At 50.6% G+C, this 27436-nt stretch overlaps 1 protein-coding gene across 1 annotated transcript; it reads left to right on the plus strand.

The window, feature by feature from the left end:
* Positions 1-23579: 23579 nt before the first annotated feature.
* On the plus strand, positions 23580-25048 carry CPLX2 (complexin 2; the record flags this gene model as incomplete). Its single annotated transcript, XM_084241784.1, has 3 exons — positions 23580-23610; positions 23741-23916; positions 24665-25048. 3 exons carry the CDS (start codon positions 23580-23582, stop codon positions 24860-24862), a joined length of 405 nt encoding a protein of 134 aa, XP_084097910.1. The 3' UTR covers positions 24863-25048.
* Positions 25049-27436: the final 2388 nt, after the last annotated feature.

A 27436-nucleotide genomic window follows, 5' to 3' on the forward strand; every position in this document is an offset into this window, starting at 1 on the left:
TCAGATCTCAGGAATGGCTTGATCCAGGAGCTGTGCAGTATCATCAGGACTCAGTCTCTCAATCTGTTCTGTTTCTCTCTGACTCAGTTTTCCTCTTGGGCAGTTTCTTTCTATATTGTGAACCTACAACACCAGGCTCATACTTTCTCGATTCAGTAATTCCAACAGAAGAAGAATTATCCTATTTCCAAAACAAGCTCCAAGACTCAGTCTCATTGTGTAATCCTGAGCCACATGTCTATCCCTAAATCCCAAGTCTGGATTACGTGCCAGTTCCCAGAGCTTGAGACAAAAAAGACGCTACTCCGTCCAAACCACATGACCAGAAAGCAGGGAAGGGTGGATCCCCAGAACAATATTAAGGGACAGAACAAAGGAACAGGACAAAAATAAGACACCCTGTTGTCTACCACAGCAATTACACAGAGACACAGGGCATCATGCTGGAGCATGCACTTGGGGGCATGCTGACAGTGACCCTCAGCCTACACCCAGCTGTGGAGGAAGCCTCATCTCCCATTCAGACAACCTGGCTCCAGAAGGGCAGGTAGGGTAAGAGTGCAGGGGCCAGACAACCTGGATGAAAATCCTTAATGTGCTTCTGGCTGTGTGATCTTGGCAAGTTCCCTGTGTCCTCTATGCCTTTCTTAATTTGTGAAATGAGCCTAATACCAGTACTTATCCCCTAAGATTGTTGCACAGCTTCAATGAGGTAGTATAGCTGACCCTTTACAACATGCGGTTTAGGGGCACTGACACCTCCCCCAGCACAGTCAAAAATGCAGGTATAACTTCTGACTCCCCAAAAACTGAACTATTAATAACCTGCTATTGACCAGAAACCTTGCCAATAAGTCAATTAACACATATTTTGTATGTTACATGGATAAGCACAGTATTCTTCTTATAATAAAGGGAGCTAGAGAAAAGAAAACATCAAGAAAATCGTAAGGGAGAGAAAATATATCTGTATATTTATTGAAAAAAATCTGGGTGGAGGGAGGGGTGGGGAAAGGAAGGACTGGAGTCAAAATAAGGGGAGAGGTGCAATTGTATGGGGAATATAACCAAAACGAAAATGCATACATTGTGCAAAGATGAAAAAAAGATGTAAGAATTATATAAAATAAAATATTTTTTAAAAAAAGGAAAAAAGCTGGGTGGAAGTGGACCTGCTCAGTTTACTCCATTGTGGTTCAAGGGTCAGCTAGCATAGCCACTGGTAGAAAGTCAGCAAAGTTAGCTTCTAGTAGTATCACCATTCTCTAGGCTCTGAATCGCAGGGGTCATGTGGAGTAACCCCTGCACATAGGTAAAGCCCCTCCCTACTTCTTCCAGAACATCCACGAAAAACCAGTGTCAGGCCACATTTGACTTCACCCTTCCAGTAGTTGAAGTTTAGTGCTGATATGAAACTTCGGGCAGCAGGAAATCCAAGAGGGTGGATCCTGCCATGGGAGAGGCGGAGGGCTGTGGCCAGCTTGAGTTAGAGGGAGTCCTTAAGAGGAGCAGCGGAGACCCCTGGGTAACCTAGGCCACTTCCAGTGAAGGGCCTTCCAGGGTAACTGGACTTGCGTGGGTCGGTTTCTTCCTGTGTCATTTTCCTGCTGGAAGTTTTCAAGGCATCCAAAAGCTTCCCTTGTTACCTACCTGACCCTGCAGGCAACCTAGTGTGTTGGCCCTTCCCCTCCTCGAAACTTTTGGAAGGCAGAACTGATAAGAAAAAGAGGGAAGGAAGAGGAGAGAAGATAGAAAAGCCGAAACTTTCATTCCGCCCCGAGCATGGCCACACTCCACTGGGAACTGCTGGACTCGTCCTTGTTGAACTGCTAAATTTCCATCACGGATGATAGTTATTAACCTCCCCCTTCTCCCTGCTTCAGGTAGGAAAACTGAGGCTCAGAGGTGACATGCTTATGTCACCCAGCCAGTGGATGAGCGAGGGGTGCCCGCCCCGGGCCTTCAGATGCAGCCTCGAGCTCCGAACACGCTCCGCACGGAGCCAAGCCCGGGAATCTATCAAGCAGGCAGCCCAGTCCAAAGAGAGCAGTTTCCAAGGAGAAGGAGGAGAGGTGTTGGGAACATGCAGTTATTTACAGGATGCCGTGTGGGTTGCTGCCTGAGAGGGAGATGTCCTGAGGTGAGGAGGGAGGGGGAGGTGGTGGGTCCTCAGTTTCCTGATCTACAGAACCAATCTGATAACGCCAGCTTCCGGGGGAGAGGCAGCTGACAACAGGAAACAGCCCATGTGCAGCACTTGCAAGGCTCCTGTGGCCCCACAGGCTCTCAGGTGGGAGTCTGGAACGTGGGGGACCTCAGTGGGACCAGAGGCTGTTTTCACAGTCGTGGAAAAGAAACCTGCTTGATCCTTAACAGAGACTCTCAATTCTCCAAACTAGTAATTTGCTGAAGACTCACTGTGGATCTGACCTGCCACTTAAAACCTCCCAATGGAATGGCCCAGTTCACTAACATCCAGCTCCCTCACCTGCACTGACAAGGACCCCCAGGACTAGGACCACCCATCTCTCTGACCTTGGGTCCTACCACCCTCTTTTTTCTCCACCCCTCTCCCCTCCCCTGAGCTCTGTCTTATCCCAGGAATAGGCCAAGTTCATTTTCAGATCAGAGGAGTATCCTCCAGGCCAAACCTTCTGCCCCAGGTCTTTTCACAGACCCTTCCACTCCTTCATGTCAAGTTCAAGTATCATCTCCAGGAAGTTTTCCCAGACATCCCTGCCTCATCTTTCTTTCTCACCTAAACTGGCTTTATTTTTTTCAGAGCACTCACCTCTCTGAATTATTTTTCTATTTGTTGTTAGTTGGCAGAAGCACTCCACAAGGCAGGGACCTCCTCTGTTTGTTTACCCCCTCTTCCAACACAGAGACATGCCTGGCCCAGAGCAGACACTTAGAGAGCAGTGGTAAACGAGAGCATAAACACTGACCTCCCCCAGGCAGGAATGTGATGGCTGATTCTAGCTACCCTTTCTTGCAGGCCCCCCTTATGCCAGGGCTATGTCTGTACTATTTCAGCCCTGCAGCGCACCTGCAAGGACAGCAGCAATACCCCACTTTGTTAATGAGGAAATAGGCCCAGAGAAGGTGGTTGATTTGTTCAAAGTCACACAGCAAGGACTTGGCAAAGTCAGGAGAGAAATCCGAAGCTCCTTGCATTTTGCCAAGCCCTGGGAAGAGAGCTTTGAAGAGCAGCATGCCATAAGACGTGTGGGAACTACTTTGGAAAGACCACACCGGGACCTCAGCTCCTTACTGAGGGTTGGGAGGTGCCTATGGTAGAGAAGTCCACACACTCCCAAAATACAAGTAGTACCATGCTCCCCAGCTTCTTGTCATTGGCCAACCCAAGGGTCTAGGTCCGACCAATGAATGGTGAGTAGAAATGTCAATATCAGTGAGAATCCTGGCAGGAAACAGGGAACATGCCACCGGGCCCTTTCACGAGAGCTTCATTTAAGGCACAGCAGGACCGGCAGGTCCCACGAGGGACAGCACAGGGCCAGTATCAGTAGGGACCCATCACCCCAGCTAAGCCTGAAGCATGAGGGAGTGGTTGCCAAGTCTGGAGAGGGTAGATGTGTAGAAAGGAGCTCTTGAGAAGACCAGCAGCCAAGGGACACTTTCATCTTGCTCTCCTCCTGCCTGCCCCCACCTCCCAGCACCTCCCATTGTGAAAACCCTACTAGTAGCCCAAAGACAGCCTGCTTATTGGTCCACCTGGACCAGCTCCCTGGGCACAGAGCAGAAGGCGCAAAGGGAAGGGAGTCTGCAATATCACCTCCCAGCTGGGGCCATGGGGACCTCTATGACACTCCAGCCTCTTTCTGCCACAGTGACCCTGGAAACTATAGGTTGTGATGGTGGCATCAAAAGATAGGCCTCACTGAGCTCCATCAACCTTGCCCAGAACCCCACCTTTCTCCAAAGACAGCCCAGGAAGGTCTGACCATTACAGTGAGAAAGAAATCCACATGCTAAAGAGAGAGGCCCAGGAGGAAGAGATCCTGACAAGGAAAAATACATCCTTTGGAAAACCTTTAAAAACAGATGACTTAGAATCAGGAAGCTCACCCAGGACAGCGAGGCCTTGAGATTATGCAGTCCAAAGACACCCCAAAAGTCACCTTGAGAAGGGCCAGAGGACTGAGAATAGAGGTCTTTCAAATTCATCAAATGGAAAGAGGTCAGATAAAGGACCAGCAAGATGCTTGATGATCACAGTCCTGGCAGAGAGTTCGGAGATGAAAAAGATATCTGGAACATTTGAGGGAGCCTCAAACTTGACTGAGAAGGACCTCGGGGAAATTCCTGCTTCCAAATTGTCTTTTGGAAGTAGGGGCGCCAAAGGCACTGCTCTGGCGGGCAAATGTTCCAACTCCAATTGACAAACTAGATGCAGACAAATCACCAAGAACTGATGGCACCCGCCCAAGAATGCTGATGCCACTCAAGGGTGAAATTGCAGAACTGTTGGCCAAAAATATGTGCATTTTTGAGGGGATGTGATTACATGAAGTGGGATTTGTGGATATGAAGTTTGAACTTTGGCAATGCTTTGAGGAAGGACCCCACACTATGAACTCTTCTAACTGAAGCCAGTGGCGCCACAGGTGGGGAGGTGGCTTAGTGACAGAGATCTGGGACCAGGATGACCAGCCCCTTCTTGAAATCTGAGAATATTAAGCAGAGGGCCCGGACAGGTCATTTCAACCCCAAGCTGGTAGGGAAATGCTATCAGTGGATTTTGCCTCTGGAAATAGTCAATAAGCATTCACGATGGGGAAGGCTGTGGGTCAGGGTCTGCTTAATTAGAAGTTTTCTAAAGGAGGGAACACCTTCAGAATCTGTAACTTTGGTTACAGATGTTTGGTTTCAAACTTTGGTTTCCAGCTGTTCTCTCCCAGGAGGCAGAGACAGTAACCTCACTCAAAACAACTGAAGTATGAAGGTGGCATTTATTGGCCACATGATGGAAAAGCACATGAGCAGATAGGGAGTAAAGGCACATCAGGACCTAGGTGTTCAAATACTGTCATCAGGAACTTGTCTTCTCTGGATTCCACTCTTTATTGTGTTGCTCTCCACAAGTGATACTGAAACAGCCCAGCTGCTCAGGCCCACACTCTGCCAGTCCTACAAATCCCATAGAAATTACAAGCTTCTTGGACCTCAGTGGTGTTGCAGGGGTTAAAGTCTTAGCACTATCAAGCTATCACCAGCCACTGCAACAAGAGTTCCATCCCCAGCCAGGGAGCTGACCCATATGGCACAGCAGACCTCTCCTGACTCGCCCACTGCTCCCCTCAGCAGTGTATTCCAGTCAGTCTGCCTGTTCTGTTCCTCACTCTGTCTCTGATGAATCCTCTCACCCCCATACCTCTGGCCTATACCCCAGTTCTTGTAGCATAAATAAATTTTTAAAAAATCTTTAAAAAGAAAAGGAAATAACAAGCCTGTTTCCCATTGGTTGCAGCGAATGTTCCAGGGCTGATTCTCCTTGGCTTAGTTTGCGTCGCTTGCCATCCATGAGCCAATCACTATGACCAAAGGTATTTTGGCTGGCTATGAGCCTAATGCCCGCCTGTGGACAGGTAGGGTGGTGGAATCAGCCCCATCCAGACCATATAGCTGGAGAATGGGGAGGTCAGAGACAGAGAAAAACTGAACAGCTCAAACATGTATCAATACAGCAAATGACACCAAAAAGTCAGCAATGGCAACATGCCAGTGACAGGGCATGGAAGGAACTGTGGACTGTGTTTTATGTGGACTAAGGAATGCAAAAGAGGCAACAAGTGCAAGACCTGAAAAAGGAAGTCAGCGCTAGTAGTATGGTCAGTGGCCCAGCAAGAACCTGGGTCTACAAGTCCCAACCCTGAGATGGAACCTCAAGTCACGTCGGGTAGGATGAGCTATTTCAGCCCCATGCAGGTAAGGCAAATGCCATGCATGGATTTTGCCTCTGGAAGCACTCAGTGAGCGCTCACAATGGGGAAGGATTTGGGTATGATGTTGGAGATTCAGGGATGAACAAGACATGACCTTGACCCCCAACTTGCTTCTGATCTAATGGGAGGAAACAACCAAGGATGAGAAAATTAACAAAGGAACTAAGTGAACATCAAAAAGTGCTGAGTACGCCATATCCAGGGGTGCCATCTAAGAGAGGAGTCCTGGTAAACAGACTGCAAAGGAGTCAGAAGTCAGATTCAGGGGGGGCCTCATGGGTCCGAAGTTGATGTGCTAAGCAACAGTGAATCATCGAAGGCTTTTGAGCATGAGAGTGACATAAGCAGGATGAAGCTTCCTCTTAATGGAGCAGACAAAGCCCAGAGAGAGTCACAAAGAGGATCAAAGGTCTGGCAGCAGGCCTGTGGATGGAGACAAAAGAGGGAAGACTGGAAAGATGAAGGCCACGGGTATCCTTGATCAAAGTCAGGCAAAAGAGCACAAAGTTGCCTGACACTGGACGGAGGTGGAGATGGAGCTGCCCAATGAAGTCAAAGAGAATGTTGCTTTGTTCAAATCTCATCAGGAAAGGTGAGTCTCTCTCTCTCTCTCTCTCTCTCTCTCTCTCTCTCTCTCTCTCTCTCTCTCACACACACACACACACACACACACACACACACACACACACACACACACGCATGCAGGTCTTTATGTAACTATGACTCCCCCAAGGTGGGTCTAGCCTGCAAATGGGGAATAAATCACTAGTAATGAGGTTCTGGTGAGTCTGGAGTAACAGGCCTGAAGACAAGGAAAGACACCAGGGCGTCTGAGATGGTCCTTCTTCATTCATGAAGTGGCCACTTTCTGAGGGTCTGCTTTGAATTGGGCCCTCCACCAGGCTCTGAGCTCAGAGACACAGACAGGAAGCAGACACCCCTCTGAAACAACCCATCCCCATGTGTGTTGACTCAAGCAGCATCTGTTTCCCCACCAGACAAGGATGTACTACTGGCACCTGGAAGATCCTGGCATACAGTGATGCTCAGTATCTATTTGTTGAGTGATGCATCCCTCATCTTCAAAGAGCTCCAATTCTGGGGGGAATGTCAAACCAGAAAACCAATCTTAAGTATGGAGTTGGGTTTCACTGGTGCAATGACGAAGCAGTCCATGTGGGAGCCCAGGAGCCCCCCAGATCAGCCCTATTTCCCAGAAGAGATGTCTTTCTGCTTTAGCTGAGTCATGATTCTCAAAGCAAGAGCTTGCCAAGTGAACAGAGCAGACAAGCCATTCCTCCGAGAGCAAACAGCCTGGGCAAAGACTCAGAAACACCAGGTGAGGAAAACCTGGAGCAGAGGTAGGGACAGCAATCATGGTCTGATCATAGAGGGTCTCACTGGCCAATTTAAAGGATTGCACTTTCTCCTGAAAGCATAGGGAGCACACTGAAAGATGTTTGTGTTGGGGAAGATCCTTTCAGTTGTAAAGAAAAAAACATTAAAAAAAAAAAAAAAACACTGAAGTGCCTTTAACAAAAGGAAAGGGGTGGTAATTGGCTGATAAAAATGACATTTCTCAGAGGGAGAGTTGCAGGCATACTTTGATCCAAGGTGTAAACAATGTCAGCAGGCTAGGGTTTCTCTCTCCTTTTTTTGGCTATATTGGTTCTGAGTTGGTCCCCTGTTCTTAGACTCCCTGTGGAGACTTCTGGGGACCCCAATTCATAACACAGGGGTCCTAAAAAAGTTCATTGCCCTTGGCTCAAGTAGAAACCTCAGAATTGAATCTCTGCCCCTGACTGGTCTAATTTGAGTCATGTGAATGTCCCTGAACTGATCTGGGGAGTCCTATGTAGTGATTGGCTAGCCCAGGTCAGGTGATCCACTCATGGATCCAAAAGAAATACACAGGTTGGCTCCTTCAAAGCTGATACCACTCGAGGGAGGAGTGGGTGCTAGGTGGCAAAATAAGCTGTGACCACCATGTGGTCTAAGGAGGGGAATGATGCAGTCAGACCCACGTTTTAGAAGCTATCATTCTCCTACAGCTCTGGGAGCCAGTTAGAAAGTCGATCTGAAGCCAAGAGCAGAGGCAGGAGCAATGGTTACGTGGCTGGTGTTAAAAGCCAGGCTGAGCCAAACTGAGCAGAAGTGAACAAAGAACTGCCTCAGAGTGGGGTTCTTATTTAAATCCCTATGGCATAATTCTGGGGCCCTGATCTACCGCCCCCATCACTTCTGGTCACCTTCAGACAGGGAACACCCAGCCCAGTTAAGGACCAGCCTGTGGCAAGGTCCCCATATAGGGTGCTCTACAGGGGTCTCCCAAACTCTGAAATCACTTTCCTCAAACCCACAAACCCACCTGATCTGCTTCTGGAAATGTGGTGACCTGTATAGACGCACCAAGTTCAAATGCTGCTAATACTACTGCTTCTCGGCTGTGCTACCCTGAAGAAGGTGCTTAAGCTCTCTGAATCTGAATATCCCTATCTGACTATAAAGTGGAGGTAATGACATTTAAGGTAACGGAGACAGTGGGGATTATATCAGATAAAGATTATGAATCACCTACTGCAGTGAGAGACTCAATAAATGAGAAATTCCTTCTTCTTTAGCCCTTGAAGCTTTTCCCTGACTTTATCTTCCCAAGCCCTTCCTAACTCTGCATTTGTTTGCCAAATAAAAGGTGGTTTTGTTTTATTTTGTTTTGCTGCCAGAAACAACTGGCAGTTGAATGACACAGAGCAACCATTTTTAGATTTGTGGGTGGAAAATTCCTCCTGTTCTTGGGTCTGAAATCGAAGTCTCCTCTGAGCTTCCATCAGGCTTCCCCATTTGGAGACACAATAAATACTGAAGTTCTGGGTGCTAGAGAGAAAGGGATGACTCCCAAACGAGGGGTGAAGAAGTTAAGAGACACGTCTACCCCATTTCCTTCTAAGCTTTCTATTCTTTACTTTCTCATTCCAACTTTTACAAACTCAGGGAAATCACAAGGCAGACTTCTTTGGTCAAAAAGATGGTAAAAGGAGGCTTCGTTTCCTGTCCCCAGACTCCAGAAAAAATTCCTACTTTGCTGGGGTGATGGAGGGAAAGAGAATTAACACTTGCAGAGACAGCTACTATTTCCTAGGCGTTGTTTTATCTGACCTTCAAGACAGTCTTAGGAAGTCATGAACGTCCCCCCTTCACGGAGGAGGAACCTGAAACTTAGAGAGTCATCACACCTTCTGGAAAGATCATGGGTGGCTGAGATTGAATCCATGTTTCTTTGCAGCCAGGGCCCCACTCACTGACATCTCCTCCATGGCACCTCCGAGATGACTTGGGCACCCCCAGAGCCCATCACCCTGCCCTTCCCTGCTTTGGGCTTCCAGTTCCATCTGCTTTGCAAGCTGTGTGTATTTGAGTCTCCTCCTCAGAGCTGCCTCTTCACTAGGACAGCACTTAGCGTGTTGTATTATTGTCAGCTGTTTATGGGCCTCTCTTCCCCCGCTCACTTCTAAGTACTTCAAACCAGAGTCTCCCATCTGAAAGGATCTTGAGCCTGTGAATTGGTCCATGTATTATCTCTTCGGCGTATTTGCATCTCTCTCTGTAGAATTAAGAGGGGGACGAGAAATGTCAAAATGACGTAGACATTTCTCTCTCGGAGAGCCTCTGGCCCTCCATACCTGTTGGATTAAGGAATAGTTAAGTGGAAAGATACCACATACATGGAGTTGTCATGTATTGAAAGAGCTGACATCTGGAACATCCCTAGAACAATGCTTGGCATGCTGGAGGTGTTTTAAGCAGCGTGGAGCTGGACGCGGAGTTACATCTGAGAAAGAGATTTATCCAGGAGTTAAGTTACATTAATGTGCTGTGTGGTGTTGAGATAGTCCATTCCCTTCTCTGGGCCTCAGTTTCCCTATCTGTAAATTGAAGTCACTGGGTTAGATGACAGGAAAGGTACTTTTCATTCATTGCTAACTTTTTATGAATGCTTCATTTCCTCCCTTCACACCATCCCCCTCACACACACATGTGCATACTCATCAATCTCCAAAACAGCAATCAGCTGCCCCTCCATTCTCTCTCTATTTCATTTCCTTGACTGAAAGCTCCAAGAATTTATTAACCTCTGTTGTCCATGTTCCCCAGATAAGCCGGCTTTAGTAAAACAGCAATAATGTTCTCTCAGATTTATGTTATCAAAGAGCAAGATCTGTTTTGTGGGCCGGGGCGTGCTGGTCCTAAGTGGAAAGTAGAAGTCATTTCCAGCTCACTCACTCCATAAATGCAGGGGTTCAGCCGGCTGCCTCTGCACCAAGATGGAAAGAACATTTATCTTCACAAATGTAGGCGACACCGTGGAGGCAGCCCTGCGAGGGACAGGGGGAAAGCCTTCCATTCCAAAAGGAGTGGCAAGACTGAGAAATAAAAATTCCTCCTAGAACAGGAACAAAATCACACTCCAGGGTCACTTCCAATTCCACAATGCTGGATAGTAAGACTCATCGACTCTCCAATTCTAAAGTGGTGAGTGAATGTGTGTATTTAATTGAGTCCACACTTCTATTAACCCTAAAATGTTCTATGGTTCCGTGATTCCATTTTTTTCTTAGGCAAGGGTCCAGGATCATAGAATTCTCAGATTCTATTGACCAAGCCAGGATTTTCAATGAGTGGGTGCCTCAGAAGTATGAGATTGGTATCCAATGCAAATTTTTGGGCTCCCATCTCAAAGATTTCAGTGCAGTCCATGTGAGATGAAGCGCAATAATCTGCTCTTTCCCTGAACGAGCCCTCACCCCCCAGTGGTTCTGCACAGGAGTGGGCTGTGCTTGGACACCTGGTACTACAGAGAACCTGTCGGTCTAGATTCTGTGATTCTAAATGTGATGCTAAAATGGCCTTTTGCTTATGATTCTCGTATTCTGGAACTCTGTTCCTCTGTTTTTATGTGCCTCAGGGGAGGATTCTAGGGTAAAGACAATCTTTCTGAGCTTGGATTTCACACAGGGGAGGGGAAAAAGGACCAAGTGTCCCAAGGATTCAGGGACATTTAGGAAGAGAAGCCTCCTGAGGGCACAGAGCAAACTTTGATGATGTACTGATTGTACGTGAGCCAGTCCAGTGCCAGCACTCAAAAATAAAGGGGCTTGGTGGAGGGCATTGACTGGACCTGGGGTGAGGTAAGCATCTGGGGTTATCAGAAAAGAATTCCTGATGGGCCGGGAGATCCAATCACATCCAGGAGAGTCGGAAGGCCTGAGACTAAAGGAGGGGGAGGCAGAAGTCACAGTGGGGCTCAAAAAAGAATCAGAGACAAGGGTGGAAGGACTTATCACCAAAACATCCTCTGGAGCCGGTGCCGGAGCCGGTGCCAGTGCCGGGTGGGGGGGAACTGCAGACTGGTGGAGCAGACATGAAAATGTAAGGTTTCAGAAAGCAGGAGATAAGAGCTAACTGTGTGGGGATATCCCAGGGTACAGTGTGTGGGCTGGAAGAGGACTGCTTTGACATGCTAATAAGTGCCTGGATCTGGGCGGGTGGGCATGGGATGAAGGGTGACAGGGGACCACTGGGGAGCTGGTAGGCAGACGCTGAGCTGGGGAGGGGCTCTGAGATGGGACAGGGCTCTAGGCTTGAGAGGGGCTCCTGCAGTAGTTCCTACTCAAACACTCCCTCCACCACCGGTGAGTCAAGTTCAGATCAAGAACCTGGGAGGTTTTTTCTGGGAAAGTGGAGAGTGGGGAATCCACAGACTTTGCAGCTTCCCAGGTGGGGCAGGAGCTAGCAGGTTGGGCTGCTAATGGCCTCCCTGGTTGGGGCGGGGGTGGGAAAGGAGGGCTTAGTCACTCTGGGTCATCTAGTCTGCATGCACGCGCAGTGGTGATGCCATGCTCCTGGCTAAACAGACACGCCTCTCCTGCCCCATGTCATGACAGGGGCACGTGAACCAGTGCGTTGTGACACACTGACACCTGCACCCTTCCCGCCCGTGGTGGCACCATTTCATACTGGTGGTAACGCTCTGCCGCCTATGTCATCTCTCACTGACACTTAGCCATCCACTACACAAAAATAGTGACAGGTCCCTGGAGCCTTTGTGTCTGGCACAGTCTATGCTACTGGCACCTTCTGGCCGTACACTGTGCGACCTACATGCTTGTATGTGGCAGCTTGCCTAACACTCCAACCATCACACAATGCCATTGGTCTAGCCCATTATGACAATAGGCCGCCTATCTCTGCACCACCACTCATGGATAACATGCTCACACCAGGGCATGCCACATCAGGAGGGACAGACCACCACACTCTGAGAGTGCCATGGTGACAAACCCACACCTCCCCTAATAGCAACTGTGTCTCTCCACCTAGATGCTGCTAGGTGGAGTTCCACAGGTGGGTTCCCTCACAGGTAGGCAAACACAAGAAGGCCCCCTTGCACCCAGAAGCTTTGCCCTTTCCCTGTGGCTTCCATACTGAAGGAGACACACTGGGGCACTGACCTCACACCCTGACAGTAGTGGCACCCTAGCCACTCTCAGTGATACAAAGGGAGGCACTCTCTGTGAGTCAAAAGCCCTTCCCTGTGCGCCACCCCCATGGTTCGGTGTCTGCCTTGGGCACAGGGCCACTTCCTCAAACCAAGATCAACTCTGCCCCTCCAGGCTCAAGCTAAAATGACAGGATGTGGAGTCAGTGCCTGAAGCAAGCTGATTGTCTCCCTGCACCCACCCGCTCAGTTCAGACCCAGTCAGCCAGCACTTGCCTGGCATCCAGGCTGCCCTTTGGACCAAGGCCATTGCAGGGCTGACCCTCAAACAACTACCCTTCTCTCTATGGTCTGTAACAACTGTCATTCCTCACACATTGTCCCTCCGTTCTCATACCAACTACTGACTTTAGCTCTCTTGACTTCCCAGTGAACATTCAAGGCATGTACATATCATTTTAAAAAATCTATTCAAATCTGGCCCCTGCCCTAGCCTATAGGGCTTATCAATAAAAGTGGAAAATGAGGGCCTCCCTGGTGGCACAAGGGATTAGGACGCAGCCTATGAGGCTGTCCGCAGTCACTGCAACGCAAATTCGATTCCCCGGCAGGGAGCTACCCACATGGTGAAGCAACTGCTTCACCAGCTGCTCCCCTCAGCAGTGTATTTCAGAAGATACACCTGTTCTGTTCCCCAGTCTGTCTCTGGTGAATCCTCTCACCGCCCCCCCCCCCGCCCCCGCCACCTCCCCACACACACACTTCTGGCCTGTAGCCCAGTTCTTGCATGCATAGATAAAAAATCTTAAAAAAAAAAGTGGAAAATGAGCTCCAGCGTAGGTAAGATGCCTTAAGCAGAGCCACATGTATATTTTACCAAGGGGTTCCTAGAGGCTGTCTGCAGTACAGGCTCTGCGGGGACCCAAGGCTGGGCTGCTCCCTCACTCTCCGGGCTGGTTAGACATTCAGGAGAGGGAGAAAATGCTGACAACCATATGACATGAGGACCCCGATCTGGGTGTGAATTCATAGCAGGTTTTGTTTTTTAAGTGAGAAACTGGAGAACAGGGAAGACTATAAATGTCGATGTAAAAAATGTCTGCAGAGCAAAAGTTAAATTTCCATAGGCTGTGGGATGTGTCAGAAGAGAAAGAGCCCAGAGTGGTGGAAGGACCCCAGAGCTCAGAGTCAGCCAGGTCTGCGCTGGAATCCCTGCTGTGTCAAGGATTCACAGCGCCTCTGCCTCCGCCTCCCTGGAATGTGACTCCTCCATCTTGAAATTTGGGGTTTGTGTAAACTGCAAGTAGAATGCAGTCTGTGTAAAGCCCCAAAGTGAGCACCTGAGACATGACAGGGGCTGAATGGTCGCCGTGATCAGTAGTCATTAGGAAATGCTTACAAGATTTAGCAACTTTTCTGCAGTGATAATAGGGTATTTGGGAAACAAGTCTAGGCTAAAAACACTGACCAGGGAACAAATATTCATCACTCTACCGTCTTTCTTGGATAGGAAGCCTCAAAGACTAAAGCATCATCATTTGTTCCTAATCATTCAACAGAATGAAGCCACCGAAACTTAATTAAGCTGTCCTTTTATTCACCAGTAAGACTTTATGTAGCTAGACATGATTCATGGCAGCTCATGCAGTTTTTTATAGACTCATAGAAGCCAGGGTTCAAAAGAGGCTTAGCTATCGCCTGTCACCTAATTGCCCTTCTAGGGATGGGAACGCACCAACTCACATGAGGTAGTCCCTGCTATGGCTAGATAACTCCAATTGGTAAAGGTTATTCCTCTTAAAGTCTCTGTCTGCCTCTCTTTATCTTGCATGCCCTTGCCCTAATTCTGTCCTCAGCATCTTGAAGAACAGTAGTACTCTTCTTTCTTACAACAGTCATTGATTCACTCAACATCTCTTAACTTCATCATTGTCAAGCACCATGCTAAGCACTGGAATTACAACATGAGCAAGACTTGTCAGCCTTCCAAGGGTTAATACCCCTTCAGTTTTCTCTCCTCCTCATATCTTTCAGTCATCCTTCATTTGATCTGATTTCCATTGCCCACCACCAAACCATCCCCTTCTTTTCTAGACACACTCAGCATTAAAGTGTGGTGCCCAGAATTGAGCTCAGTATTTTTCAGAAGACTGAGTTGGGTTTTTAGCCCAGCTTGGTTGACATCCATGTCAAAGGCAAGACTCATTATGGAAAAAAAAAAAACCCAGTTGTAACTAGAGTGCTGCCAGCCATCTCCATTCACTGAGCTTCCGTTCTAGAAGAACAAGAAGAAAGGAGAGAGAGAAAGAGAGGAAGGCTGTGACTCTTAAATGACATGATGTCAGATCTTCCTGCCCAAAACTCCCTTCAGGCATTAATGGCAAGTCTAAGTCGCTCTAGTCAAACAGCTTCCCCTCTGCCCCCCTCCATTAGTATCTGCCTCGGGAAAGGGAAGAAAAATAAAGAAAGAGGATGCTGATACCCCGACATAACACTAAACAGAGAACCCAGCCAAGAAGGAAAGGCCTTTCCTGTGCCCAGCCCCATAGCCTATAAGGGAAGAACAGAGATGAGCTTCAGAAGGTAATTCACAGGTGAAGGTGGGGGAGTCTACCAATCATCTCTAACTGTGAGGGTCCCCCACTTTTAGGTCTCTGCTGTGAATGTGCCCCCCCTTATTGAAAAAAATCACCCCTCCTCCCTCTCTCAGATCCTGTTCTGCAGCTCTTGCTGCGTCCTCCTTGGAAGAAAGCCATCCCTTTACAGAAGCCGAAGTCATCTCCACTCTGACATGACTCTGATTGATGCATGAACTGCTACAAATCTTTCAAAGGCCCCTCCTCTCCAAAGCCATTTCTCTACACTTCGGACTGGATTAAGGAAAGTATTTTAGAGCCAAAAGATGGCAGGCAGGATGGAGAGGCTCATTAGGAGAGAGTAATAAAAGAGGGGGAAAAAAATGAGTGTGAGAGGAGGGTAGGCTGGGGGTGGGGAGAGATCTTACCCTGGCACTTGGAGTTCCTTTTTCTTCCCTGGGCATCAGAGGGAAGAAATGGCTTTAAAGAATAAAGTTTACCAAATGATTCCTTATTCTTCACAGGAGATCAGATATAGAAAGGACTAGCAAGTATCTTAACTAAGATCTGCTGTTGTTTGGCCACAGTCTTCTCCCTCTGGGTCCACATGAAGTGTTCCTTACCCCTTTGAGGACCTTACCCACATGATCTGTTAATGTTTTTTTGAGTGCTCATGTGGCAGAACACTACACTCAGGGGTACAGAGATGATCCGAAGGGAAGGTGCTCCAGTCCTGCAGGAGCTCACAAGAAGCAAATAGAATCAGGGACCCCAGAAGCAGGGGTGTGGCTAGGGGCGGCAGAACCCTGAGGATAAGGAGACCAATTCTGCCTGGAGGAATAGTGGAGGGCTTTCCTAAACAGGTGACCTATGAGTTCTGCGTTAAAGAACCCTTCCTCCATTCCCTGGATGCCACTGCCCTCAGTGCATTGAAGCGGCAAGCTGTGTTCCTAAGAGCAGTGGCAGGACAGGTGGCTGCAGGAGAGAGAGGGGATTTTATGCGCGGGAGGAAACAGAGAAGGTAGAGGAGGACGAGGAATGGAGAAGGGGTGGGGGCCAAGGAGAGAGTATGGGAGAGAGAGAGCGAGAGCGAGAGCGAGAGCGAGAGCGAGAGAGAGCGAGAGCGAGAGAGAGAGAGAGAGAGAGAGAGAGAGAGAGAGAGAGAGAGATTTGAATTTCCCATCTGGAAGGGGAGCGGCAGCGCGTCAGGGCCTGGCTGAGGGGCGTGATTGGAGGGCGCCTCCGGCAGCCTCCCGCGGCAGCGGCGCGGCCCCAGCTCGCCCGGCGGAGTTGCACGAGGCGGCGGCGGGAGCTGGAACAGCCGAAGGAAGCTCCTCGCTGAGTCCGGCCGGAGTCCCGCAGTGGCTCAGACGGTTTGCGGGGACCGCCAGGTCGGTGCTGGCCGAAAGCCGGGAGGGCGGAGCCGGGCTGTAGGCAACAGGGTCCCGGCTCTCGCCTCGAGCCGCAGGGCGGCCCGGGAGGCGGGGGAGCACGATTCCAGGGGTCCAGTCCCCCAGCGCGGCCGCAGGACCGTAGGGGACCCGCGCGGCCGCGCCAGGCCCGCGCTCGCCGCGGTGCTGAAAGGACAGCTCCCGGGGCGGCCGGGCGGGGGAAGGCGTGACGCCGGGGAGCAAACTGGAAAGAGGGCCCGGAGAGGGGACCCCCGGGCGGGAACAGCCTGTTCTCAAGGACTCAGGACCTCCCCGAGGGCGGCGGGAGACTCAAGTCAGAACCTAGAGAACAACTTCGAGCTCCTGGGGGTGGGGGTGGGGAGACGCAGCTCTGAGCTGCTCAGGCTGTGCTTAACCCCGAGCCCCACAGGCCGGCTTCGCCCCGCAGGAGGCGCCCCCCGCGAGGGGGTGCAGCTCGGGCTCCGCGTGGGAGTCAGAGGGCAGCGGAAAGGGGGCGGACAGACCGCGGAGGGAAGGAAAACCCAAACGTCGGTTGCGTTTGGGGAGGGGGGTGTCAAAGGGACTATTTGTCCTCGGAGAGGGAGGGGAGGAGGGGAACAGAGGTTTGTTTGGACAGCGCGCGTCCGCCGCCTTAGGGTCCAGGGGGCCGCTCTCGCCTCCGTCCTCGCGGGCCGCTCTCCGCCCCCTCCCCCAGCAAAGTTTGAGACCGGTCTGGGTCTCGGGGCTGGAGTTCTGCGCGTTGGGGGAGGGGTGCTCTCAGCGACACACCGGGAACTCAGGGCATAGCCGGCGGCTGTGCTGGTCCCTGCGGAGGACCCGGAGAGGGGCGCCGGGCTCTCAGCCGTCTGCTGCAGGGGAACGGGAAGCCCCCAGACACTTCCGCTTTCCTGCAGAACCGGCTCCCGGTTCCCGCCCCTCCCCCACCGCCCCTTCCCCTCCCCCAGTGCTGCTCCCTCACTGTGGTGGTGTGGGGTGGCGTGGGGGGGTGGAGGGACGTCCCCCTGTCTCTGCCACCGCCATTAGCGTACGGTGCCCTGCAAACAGCAAATGAGTGTTGAATTGAGTTGTGGGGAATATAGCCCCAGATTTAAGGCATAAAAACAGAAGAAACAGCCACAAGGACAAACGCTGCAGGTGCCCTAGTCTGTTTGTCAGATGGCATGGCCCAGTCCTGAAAACCGCCTGGGGCTCAGACGGCGGAGTGCGAGGTGGTGCCTCCGCCTCCGGGCTGGGACGGGTTCGGAGGGAATCTGGAGGGGAAACCGAAGACGCCCCTAGCTCCCGGGCGGGGCGCTGAGAGCTCGGGAACCTGGCGCTGCAGCAACACCCTTCCCCCATCCCGTGTCTGGCTCCCCTCCCCCGGCCCAGCATCCCCCTCCATCACCACCACCACCACCACCACCCTTCCCGCGCAGGGATAGACCGAGGCTTCCCGCAGAACCGCTGAAGAGCGCCTCCTGGCGGTCTCGCCAAAATGCTCAACTGCACGAAACCTGCAGGACCCTGGCACTGCTACCGGCAAATAGCAAAATACCTACACACACGCTTGCACACACGCTCACGCAGACACAGGATGCGTAAGTTCAGAGTTAGACATGCAGCATCACACTTCGAACTCGCACACTCTCACATACTCATTGACACACAATATTCAATTCAATCCAGCAAATATATCCTGAGGGTCTACCCTGAACTGGGAGTTTTGTGGACTCTGCTATAAGAGAGATGAACAAGACACAGGTCCTGCCCTGGGAGGAACTCAGAGTGACTGGGACGGGGAAAACACATGACTGGACATATTTCAGGAGCTGGAGGTAGACAAGGCTGCCTTAGAAAGCACCATGTGTTTTAGACAAGGAAGACACCACCACACTTACCAAACAGATTCAGGAAATTTCATGGAGGGAGTGATATTTGAAAGTGAATACTGCTGCTGCTGACAATGATAATGCTGATTACAATGATGATGACGGTGATGATGATGATGATGATGTTAATATGTACTGAGTACCTACTATGTGCCAAACACGAGGCTAAGCACTTTATTTACATATCTCATTTAATGCCCACAACATGCGTTGGGCATAGGTATCAGTACCTCCATCTTACAGACGACAAAAAAGTGAGTCACTTGTTCAAGGTCACTTAGTAAATAGTGGAGCAAGGATTTGAACCCACAGAGGTGAAGTTCGGAGGTTCCAAGGCTGTGAAAATAGCATGAATCAATGCCTAGAAGGTTTGAGAAACAATATGTGTAGGGGCATATTGATGAAGCAGAGCCACATACAAAGAATGGGAAATGAATGGCAATATAGGCAGGTGCTAGACTGTGTAGGACTTGAAGGTCAGTACAAGGACTCTGGTCCGTTTAACAAGGTCATGGGAGCCATTGCAGTGTGTTTGCATGAGCAAATTGGCCCTTTAGAAAGATTAATTGGACAGCCATGTGGAGGATGGATGAAAGCTGGGGGAGGAACAGAGTTATTAGATGTTGTGCACAAATTCAGAACCTCAAGGCCCCACACCCAAGGCATTAGCAACCATAAAACAAGAAAGTGTGGGTGCAGAAAGCCTTTGAAACTACAATCTCCAGACTTCTTCCTCAGCACCCGTCCCCAATTGTAATCACCAGTTCCTTATGTGGTCTAAAAATCCAAGATAAGCCCATGTCTACCTCCCATTGGCTAAATATTGTAAGAACAAATATGGGGACTCCCTTCTTCCCTGCCACAGCCCTGATACCTGGCAGAGAGAGTAGGTGCTCCAAGAATATTTGTAGTGTGAGTGAGTAAATGAAGAATTCACTGGCTCGGTTTTCTGAAATTTGGAGTTTTCCCTTGAGGCAGTTGGAACAAAGCATACTGGGGAAAGACAGTTAGGTGGAGAAGGCAAGTTTGAGATTGATCTTTCCAGGCAGATTTTGAGTTATCCATGTGATATTATCCATCAGAGGTTGGTGGGGGATGGAGGGAGTGGAGAACAGGGCGGGGGGGGGGGGGAGAGAGAGAGAGGGAGAGATTGTGGCTGAAGAAGGGCTTTAAACCAATAGGAGTAGGTGAGATTCCCAAGGGAGACAGTGAGGGGCAGAGCGGTACTAGATGTGGGGAGAGATTGCTTGGGGAACAAGCAGCGAGGCATCAGCACAGGGGAGAGAGATCTAGCCATGAAGGAGGATGAGGACTACAGAGTAGTGTGTCAGGATGTCATGGAATTCAGGAGGAGATTCAAGAAGGCTGAACAAAAGTGAGGGGCAAGGCAGTATGGGGTTGCCATCTGCCCCTAAGGGGCAGAGGGATGGAGGGGGAACCTGTGCCCACTCCTGGGTCTGGTGCTTAGGCAGCTCAGGCAACTCTGACTGGGGCAGTTTCAGCAGCAGTGCAAAGGCAGCAGATCTCTGCTCTCAGAGCTAATGGCTTGACTTGGGGGAGAGCCAGTGGAGACCCCCCTTCCTCACAAAGTTGGAGGGCAGAGATGAAGGGAAAGGTGGGGCTCAGGACAGTAGTTGAAGAGGAGGGGATGAAAGAGAACTGTGGAGATGAAATTAAAGTGTGAGGAAGAGGGAGTGACGAGTGAGTTGAGGAGGAGGCGTAAGGAGAGAAAATCTGGAGTCCAGGCAGGTGGACTGGCGTCTGCCAAGTCTTCCCTGGGAGCCAGCAGGAGGGGAGGTCACAGGACCTCACACCAGCTGGCATTCACCATTTTGATGATGTTCACAGCCTCCACTTACTGAGCACCATGGATTATTTCTAAACCTTCAAAATGGTATTTAGTCTTCACTTTATAAAGAAGACCAAAACTAAGAGAGGTTAAGTCAGTTACTCACTATCACACAGCTAAAAAGTAACATTCAAGATCCCGTCGGAATTACCTGATCCCAGAACTGATGAGCCTTCCACTGTATCATCTGAAGTAGAAGGAAAGTCACCTGCTGAAGGGGATGGAGTAGAAGCATGTTGGACTTCGGGAAATTGATTATGGGGAGTGGGGTGTCAACAAGGTGAACAAGAAGTCATTTCACAGCTGAGGGCCATGCTAGAGGCAAGCAGCAGGACTTTGGGTGGACCCAAGGAGGTCAGTTTAATCATTCCAACAGGCCTGGTGTAGAAGGCAATAGGGATGTAAGCATGGAGAGGACTTAAACCTCAAGAAGATGTACTTTGCACTTGAGGGAAGGGGTGGTAATCAGTGTTTGTTGAATGAATGCATAGAAGCAGAGGAGTCTGCAGAAAGCCATTTGGTTGGATTTGAACGGTACACATGGGACATCCAGCAGAAGGTGTGCAAGAGGAATAAGGTTGAATATATTTCTTGACATTATTGTCTATTTCCTTACTCACACACTCCCACTTACACCCCCTACATACCACAGATTGTAACCTGCATGACGACAGGACTTTGTCTTGCCTAACACACTGCCTGGCACATAGTAAGTGCTCAACTAGCTTGTTGGATGAATGACTACAGGCATCTGGACCCCAAACAAGACATCTAGGTGTTCTCAGTGTCACTAACTGGTCATTAACACCCTAGAAAGGAAGAGTTCCCCAGGGAAAAGTTCAAGAGGAAAAAGCGAAAGGGGCTAAGGTTAGAATCCTGGGGGACTTGTTCATTGAAGAGACCAGACAAAGACGAGATGCCAACAAAGGAGAGGAAGAGGGATAGGGGGGAAAGAGCAGCAGGAGATGGGGAAGAACTGAGTCAGAGAACCAAGAAAGGAGAGGGTTTGGAAGATAAGGTGGGGTGGTAGCAGTTCCAATGCTGCTCCAACAGAAGCCCTGGGGAAAGGGCCCAGAACATCATCTGGCCCAGGAGAGACACTTGCTAGAGTCGCAAGATGGGCATGAGTGTGGAACCAAAGCCCACGTGCCCTCTGGACCAATTTAAAACACCTCAAATTAGAGTCCTACGTGTCCCACCACCACCTGGCAATTCCTTAAGCTGCATGCAAACACAGAGGAGGAAAAAATAATTGCTGAAATCATTTGATTATAAAATTGTTCATATCCTGTTCTTAGAAAGACAATCTTTTTACCATGTTTTATATCAAATGAAAACATCTTGATTGATGGAACTGAGTAGCGTTCAAACTTAGAATTCTGGGTCAGGGTGGGTTCTCTTGCATTTCCTAGAAATCCTGTCCTAACCATGAGCGAGTGGTGCAATCTACCAGACATCCAATCAGTATCTTCTCCAAACATCAGTACCTGGGTAGCCTTCACATATTCCGCTTTGCAGGGAACAAACTGAAGCTTTCGCAGGGAGCCAGAGCCAGTTCTTAGAGCCAGGATTTTGAACCAGGTGTGTCTGGTGCCCAGGCTCAAGGGGATGTTTTTCTACTCTATCATGACTTTTTGTATCCTCTAAACATCCTACCAGGTGGTCTGAGTATGTAGAAGTCCTCAAATTAACTCTCAGGCCCCATCTGATGGAAAGATCTCAATCTGTCCATATGTTTTCTCATTTTGAAGGAAAGGAGAGAAATCCATTATTAACAAATAGTCAAAGGAGCCTCCCCTGATGGCGCAGGCTGTTGAGCGTGAAGCTGTGAAGCTGTCCGCAGCCTCTGCAGGGCCAGTTAGATCCCCGCCAGCCGGCAAGGGTCCCACATGGCACGGCAGACCTCTCCTGTCACACCCACTGCTCCCCTCAGCAGTGTATTTCGTCAGTCTGCCTGTTCTGTTCCCTGCTCTGTCTCTGGTGAGTCCTCTCACTCTCCTGCAAATCTGGCCTGTATCCTGGTTCTTGTATAAATAAATAAATCTTAAAAAAAAAAAAATAGCCAATGACCTTGAATTCTAGCTGGCTTCTCTAGTGCCTTTTCCCAGGACCTCTTTTCCCACCTGCCAAATCATGAAGACCCTAAGGCTGTGTAGGATGAAGGCCTTCAGGATTACATCTGCCCTCCGCCCTCCATTGACCACCAAGCCACAACACACTTCCCACATCTTCCCATCCACGTCCAAAAAGAGATTGGTGGTGGCTTTGCCTATGAATGAGTCCATGAATGGAGCCACGGAATGGCTAAAACAGAAAGGAAATCTCTAAGAGTCAGAGAACCCAGGTTCAAATTCTCAAGGGGGTCAGGGGAACCAGGGTAAGAAGGAGGCTGGGGATGGAGGGAGCCCCAAGTTCTCTAGCCCCTCCCCCCACCACTCCGTGGGAATAGTTCCAATTTGACATATTGTGCATATTGAGATTTCCATGAAGATTTTATTTGGAGAAAATCTTCTCAGGCACAAAGATAACAATAAAAAATATAATAAAAACTGAAAGTTGGTGATTTAGGGAGAGAAGGAGGACTAACATTAGCCGAGTGCATCCCCGGCCGCACACGAGGTACTTTAAAGGGCTGAAGCTCTGAGAAGATGATAATGTCTCCAGCCCTCCCATGTGTAATTCAAAATAAAAATCAATATTAAGCTATAAAATACAAAACCTACATGGATGCCGCAATAAAAGTAACTTCTCCATTTGTCTAATTTCAGAAGTCTGGCTATGTTCATCCAGGCTGGCTGTTCTTATCTTTTCACCGCCTCTGATATGCCCAGACCCTAAATCCATGTGGGGTAGATCTAGAGGTAGAGCCGGTGCCCCGGGCTGGAATTCTCTCCAGTGTCCAGAGTAGCCCCCAATAAGGGGCCACTGCCATGTCTGTCTTGCAGAGGAGGAAACTGGGCCCAAGGTTAAGTCACTTGCTGAAGATCACTGGCAAGTAAGGATTGAGGGGTGGCATCAGAACCTGGCTCCCCCTGACTCCCAATTCCGGGTTCTAACACTTTTGGTTGCAATCAGATTAAAATAGTGGTAAAATGGAGGTTTTAAAAACCAGCATCAGAAGCCGGGTGGCCATGCATATGCACCTGGACCCTAGGAAGTGCCCATCCATCTCTTTCCCCTCCGAGCACTGGTCTCAGCCTCAGACTGTGGCGCCCAGGGCCTGAGCAGGGATGGGGGAAGCCACCTGCCATCTGATCAACTCCATAGCTGCTCTGTCTATGCAGAGGCCTCCCCCATTTGACCCACAACCCCTCTTTTGCAGGTTGTCACAACTCCCGGAGCCAGCTGGCCAGGAGTGCTGCATGCAAATTCAGCTACAGGCTAAGACACGCTAACTGGAGCCTGAAGCATGGACTTTGTCATGAAGCAGGCCCTTGGAGGTGAGGTCTGAGTCCCACACCCCTCACTTTCAACCAGGGTGTGATTCACAGACTGGGCAGTGGGGCTCAGCACAACAGACCCCTCTACTCCAGACCTGACTCTTCCCTCGCCCCTCTCCAACCCCCGCAGGGGCCACCAAGGACATGGGGAAGATGCTGGGGGGAGAGGAGGAGAAGGACCCCGATGCCCAGAAGAAGGAGGAGGAGCGGCAGGAGGCACTGCGGCAGCAGGAGGAGGAGCGCAAGGCCAAGCATGCCCGCATGGAGGCCGAGCGTGAGAAGGTCCGGCAGCAGATCCGAGACAAGGTCAGCACTGCCCACCAGCCCCGGAAGGGTAGGAAGCACCAGGGTGAAACGGCTCCCCCAACCCCCAGTCTCAGGCTCCCCAAGACCCAGCTTAGTTAGACCTACCTCTCTCTGAGCCTCAGTCTTCTCAGCAGAAAAATGGGTGTCAAAACAACACCCCCCTTGAAGGAAATTTATGGGGAATAAATAAAATCATGCACATAGCAAGTGCTTCCTGCTGTTTACTGTTGCCCAAAACCAAGAGACTAAATATGTTTTGAATCCTGAATTTGGGAATTTTTGAAAAGTCCCATAGTGCCCTGAGCATCTGTTGCTGTTGCTTGTCACCCCCAGTGAGCCTGTGGCCCCGCCCCACCCACACAGTTCCATAAATGTCTGATAGCACCTCAGTACGACAAGTTTACAAGTAGCTTTCCATTGGCTCAAGTCAAGTTCCATCACCAAAATGTGGCTCCATAAGGGAAAACTTGCAAGTTTTCTGATCTTGGGGAATTTCGAAAGAGCAGAGAAGTTACTGTGGGCAAGTATTCATGTAAATGAAACCCATGCACCCCCTCTCTTGTACTCTCTGAGCTCTTAACTGTCGAGGGGCACAGCCCTACGAGGCAGACGTCCTTAAGCCCCATTTTATGGGTGAGAAGGCCGGGGCTTCAGTCTCCTGAACTGCCCCAGTGAGGTCTGCATGACCTTGAGACCCAGACTTCTCCTTGCCCCTCTTCATGCTCCTCTCTGTCCTCCCCTTCTCCAGTATGGGCTGAAGAAGAAGGAGGAGAAGGAGGCCGAGGAGAAGGCCGCGCTGGAGCAGCCCTGCGAGGGCAGTCTGACCCGCCCCAAGAAAGCCATCCCTGCGGGCTGTGGCGACGAGGAGGAGGAGGAGGAGGAGAGCATCCTGGACACGGTGCTGAAATACCTGCCCGGGCCGCTGCAGGACATGTTCAAGAAGTAACCGGCCCTGCTGCCCCACCCCATGCCACTCGTTTCGATTTTTTTTCTTTTTGGTTCTTTCTTTTCTTTTTATTCAGTTAAGTCTCAGTTATGAAGGGGAAAACCTCGGTTGGCCTCTGCCCCCTCTCCCCTGGCCAGGGGCTCCTTCCCCTCAGCACGCCCCCATACCCACCTTCATCCCAGGGTATCTAGCTCCCGAGTAGCTCCAGGAAGGGAAAACAGCTTTCCCCCAGCAGGGGGCATTGAACCCAGTGCCAAAGGCACCAGGGTTCCCCTAAAGAAACCCAAGGTCTATGCTAGTGTGGTAATCCCCATACATTCCTTCATGCACCCCACTGCCAGGTGGACCACTGTCCCCAGCCAGCCAAAGTAATGACACATTCCAGCCCTGCCCAGCATGCTGACCTTTGGCCTCTGACCCCTGTGGGCCTCCGGGTCAGGGCAGGGGCATTGAGTGGCCTGGCTCCGAGGAAGGGATCAGGGTAGGCCTGCCTTGTGAGGGCCCAGCCCAGCTGTGTTCTAGCCAGGCCCGGGTGTAGGCAGGAGACTGGGACTTTCCTTCCCCCCCTCCCCATGACACCCAGCCCAGGAGCACCCCTCCACCAACCCCCTCCCAAAGAGGCATAATCCCTGCCAAGCCAGTTCCTTCAAATGGATCCTCTTTGGACTTTAACTCATTCTGTGGTGGGGCCCCGGGGTCGGGCGGCCCCTTGTCCCCACCACTCCACTTAGGCCCTGGGGCCCCACTGCCAGGCTGGGCCCAGCTGGCCCAACCAAGGGGCTGCCCAGGTCCCCCCAGAAAACACTTGGAGCCATTGGGCAGCGATGGCCCATGCCATGGGACACCCCCATTGGTGCAGCCAAGCTGCCCCCATTCCTATCCACTCCTCTTCCCCACCCTATCCTGTCCATGTGCTTCCAGGGCCCCACGGTCCCAGGAGGACCCTTCCTGGTTAAAGCCCCCAGCTTTTGGGGGAGAAGCCAGTTCCCACTGGACAGAAGGCTTCTGTCTACTCATCTCATTGGCCAAGAACAAACTCTCCTCTGGGATGTGGGAGACTGGCGTTTGTTCCCCCAACCCAAATTGTCAAGGTCTCCTGCTCAGTGTGTAAGAAATGGGAAACTGTGGCACGCATGAGAGATGTGTACAGCAGAGGCTGTGTGACTAGAGACTTCACGTATGTGTGTTAGTCATTGTATCTCCATTGGATACGGTATGTGTTTGTTAGGCAGCTATGTGTAAGTGCTTCTTTGAGGTGGTGTGTATGAGTTGAGATTGTGTCTTGCGTGTGTGTTAACCATCTCATAGGTGTGTTAGAACCTGCATTTGTTAGCTTGTATATGCGTGTGTTTTCAGAACAGCATGCTTGTTAGGGGTTAAGGGTGTGTGTTAGATGAAGAAATAAGTGTTTGAGAGAGTTAGCAGGTGTGCTGAGACTATTGTGCGCATGTGTGTGGATCTGAAAAGGCAGTTGTGTGCAGGGACATGTGTGCCTGGGGAGAAACGTAGTTACAATGCCCTCTTGACCCCAGACCACTGGTCACAGGTGACCACACCCAACAGGAGACCTTGTCCTTGGCCTAGAGTCCTTCCGCCCTTGTGGGGTTCTGCCTGGGATCCTCAGAAGTTCACTGAGACAGACCCAGGCAGTACCCCAAGAAGCCATGCTGGGCCCCATCAGGGCCTATCCCCAAAGCAGGGGCCAGGGAGGGGGAGACTTGCCTGCCCCCAGAGCCCCTGTCCCATTGGCCCCAGTTTGCATTCTGCAGGTTTTCCATTTTAGTGGATTTATGCTTTTATTTCAGAGAAAGACATGTGTCTTCTCTGTCCGTTTCCAATAGTTAAAGCCATATCAGTTAGACTGCAATACTTTAAAGACGAGACAAAACAATCCATATGTTTAGGGAACCAGAAAAGTCCCCTGGTCTGTCCCTTCTCTAGGGAGCAGGACTTCAGTAGCTCCAGCTCCCTGTACTTACCCTTCTCCCCCACCCCCATCCCTCCCCTGTGCCCCCTTGTCCTGCCCCCCAGGGGGCCTGTGTCTCTGTCTGTGCCTGTGTCTGTGATGGGGAGCCACTTTGCACCCCGGTTGTCTGCTTGTCTGTTTGTGTCTTTTATCCTGGGCAGGATAGTCATTCTCTAGAGCCTTGGGGTCCTGGAGCACAGACAGGCAGGGCCCCCAGTCCAGGGCCCCCGATCTCCCCAGACCCCATGTGAACCCCACTTGGACACAAGGGTGGATCCCAAGTGTTCAAAATCCCCTGACAGGGGCTCACAAACCACAAAGGTGGTGCCGGGCATAGAGAGTGCCAGATGGGAAGTGGTGTCGGGGGCCCTGGGAGCTTCGGATGAGCTGGGGAGCCACTCGAGTTATCCCAGGTGGACCTGAGGGACTTCAGACCCTCAGAAGGCATCTCTGGTGCTCTCCACAGCCCCTCTGCACCTCCAGAGTGGGCCCAGGGCTTTTCCTAGATGAGAGCCCCCTCCAGGCCAGCTGGCTTAGTCTGGTTCATGTCCCAGACTCCTCCATCCTGCTCCCGAGCAGCAGGACTAGAGGTCTTCCTGGAGGCAGGA

The sequence above is a fragment of the Talpa europaea genome (genome assembly GCF_964194135.1).
Source record: "Talpa europaea genome assembly, chromosome: 9".
In the NCBI taxonomy this organism is placed as follows: Eukaryota; Metazoa; Chordata; class Mammalia; order Eulipotyphla; family Talpidae; genus Talpa; species Talpa europaea.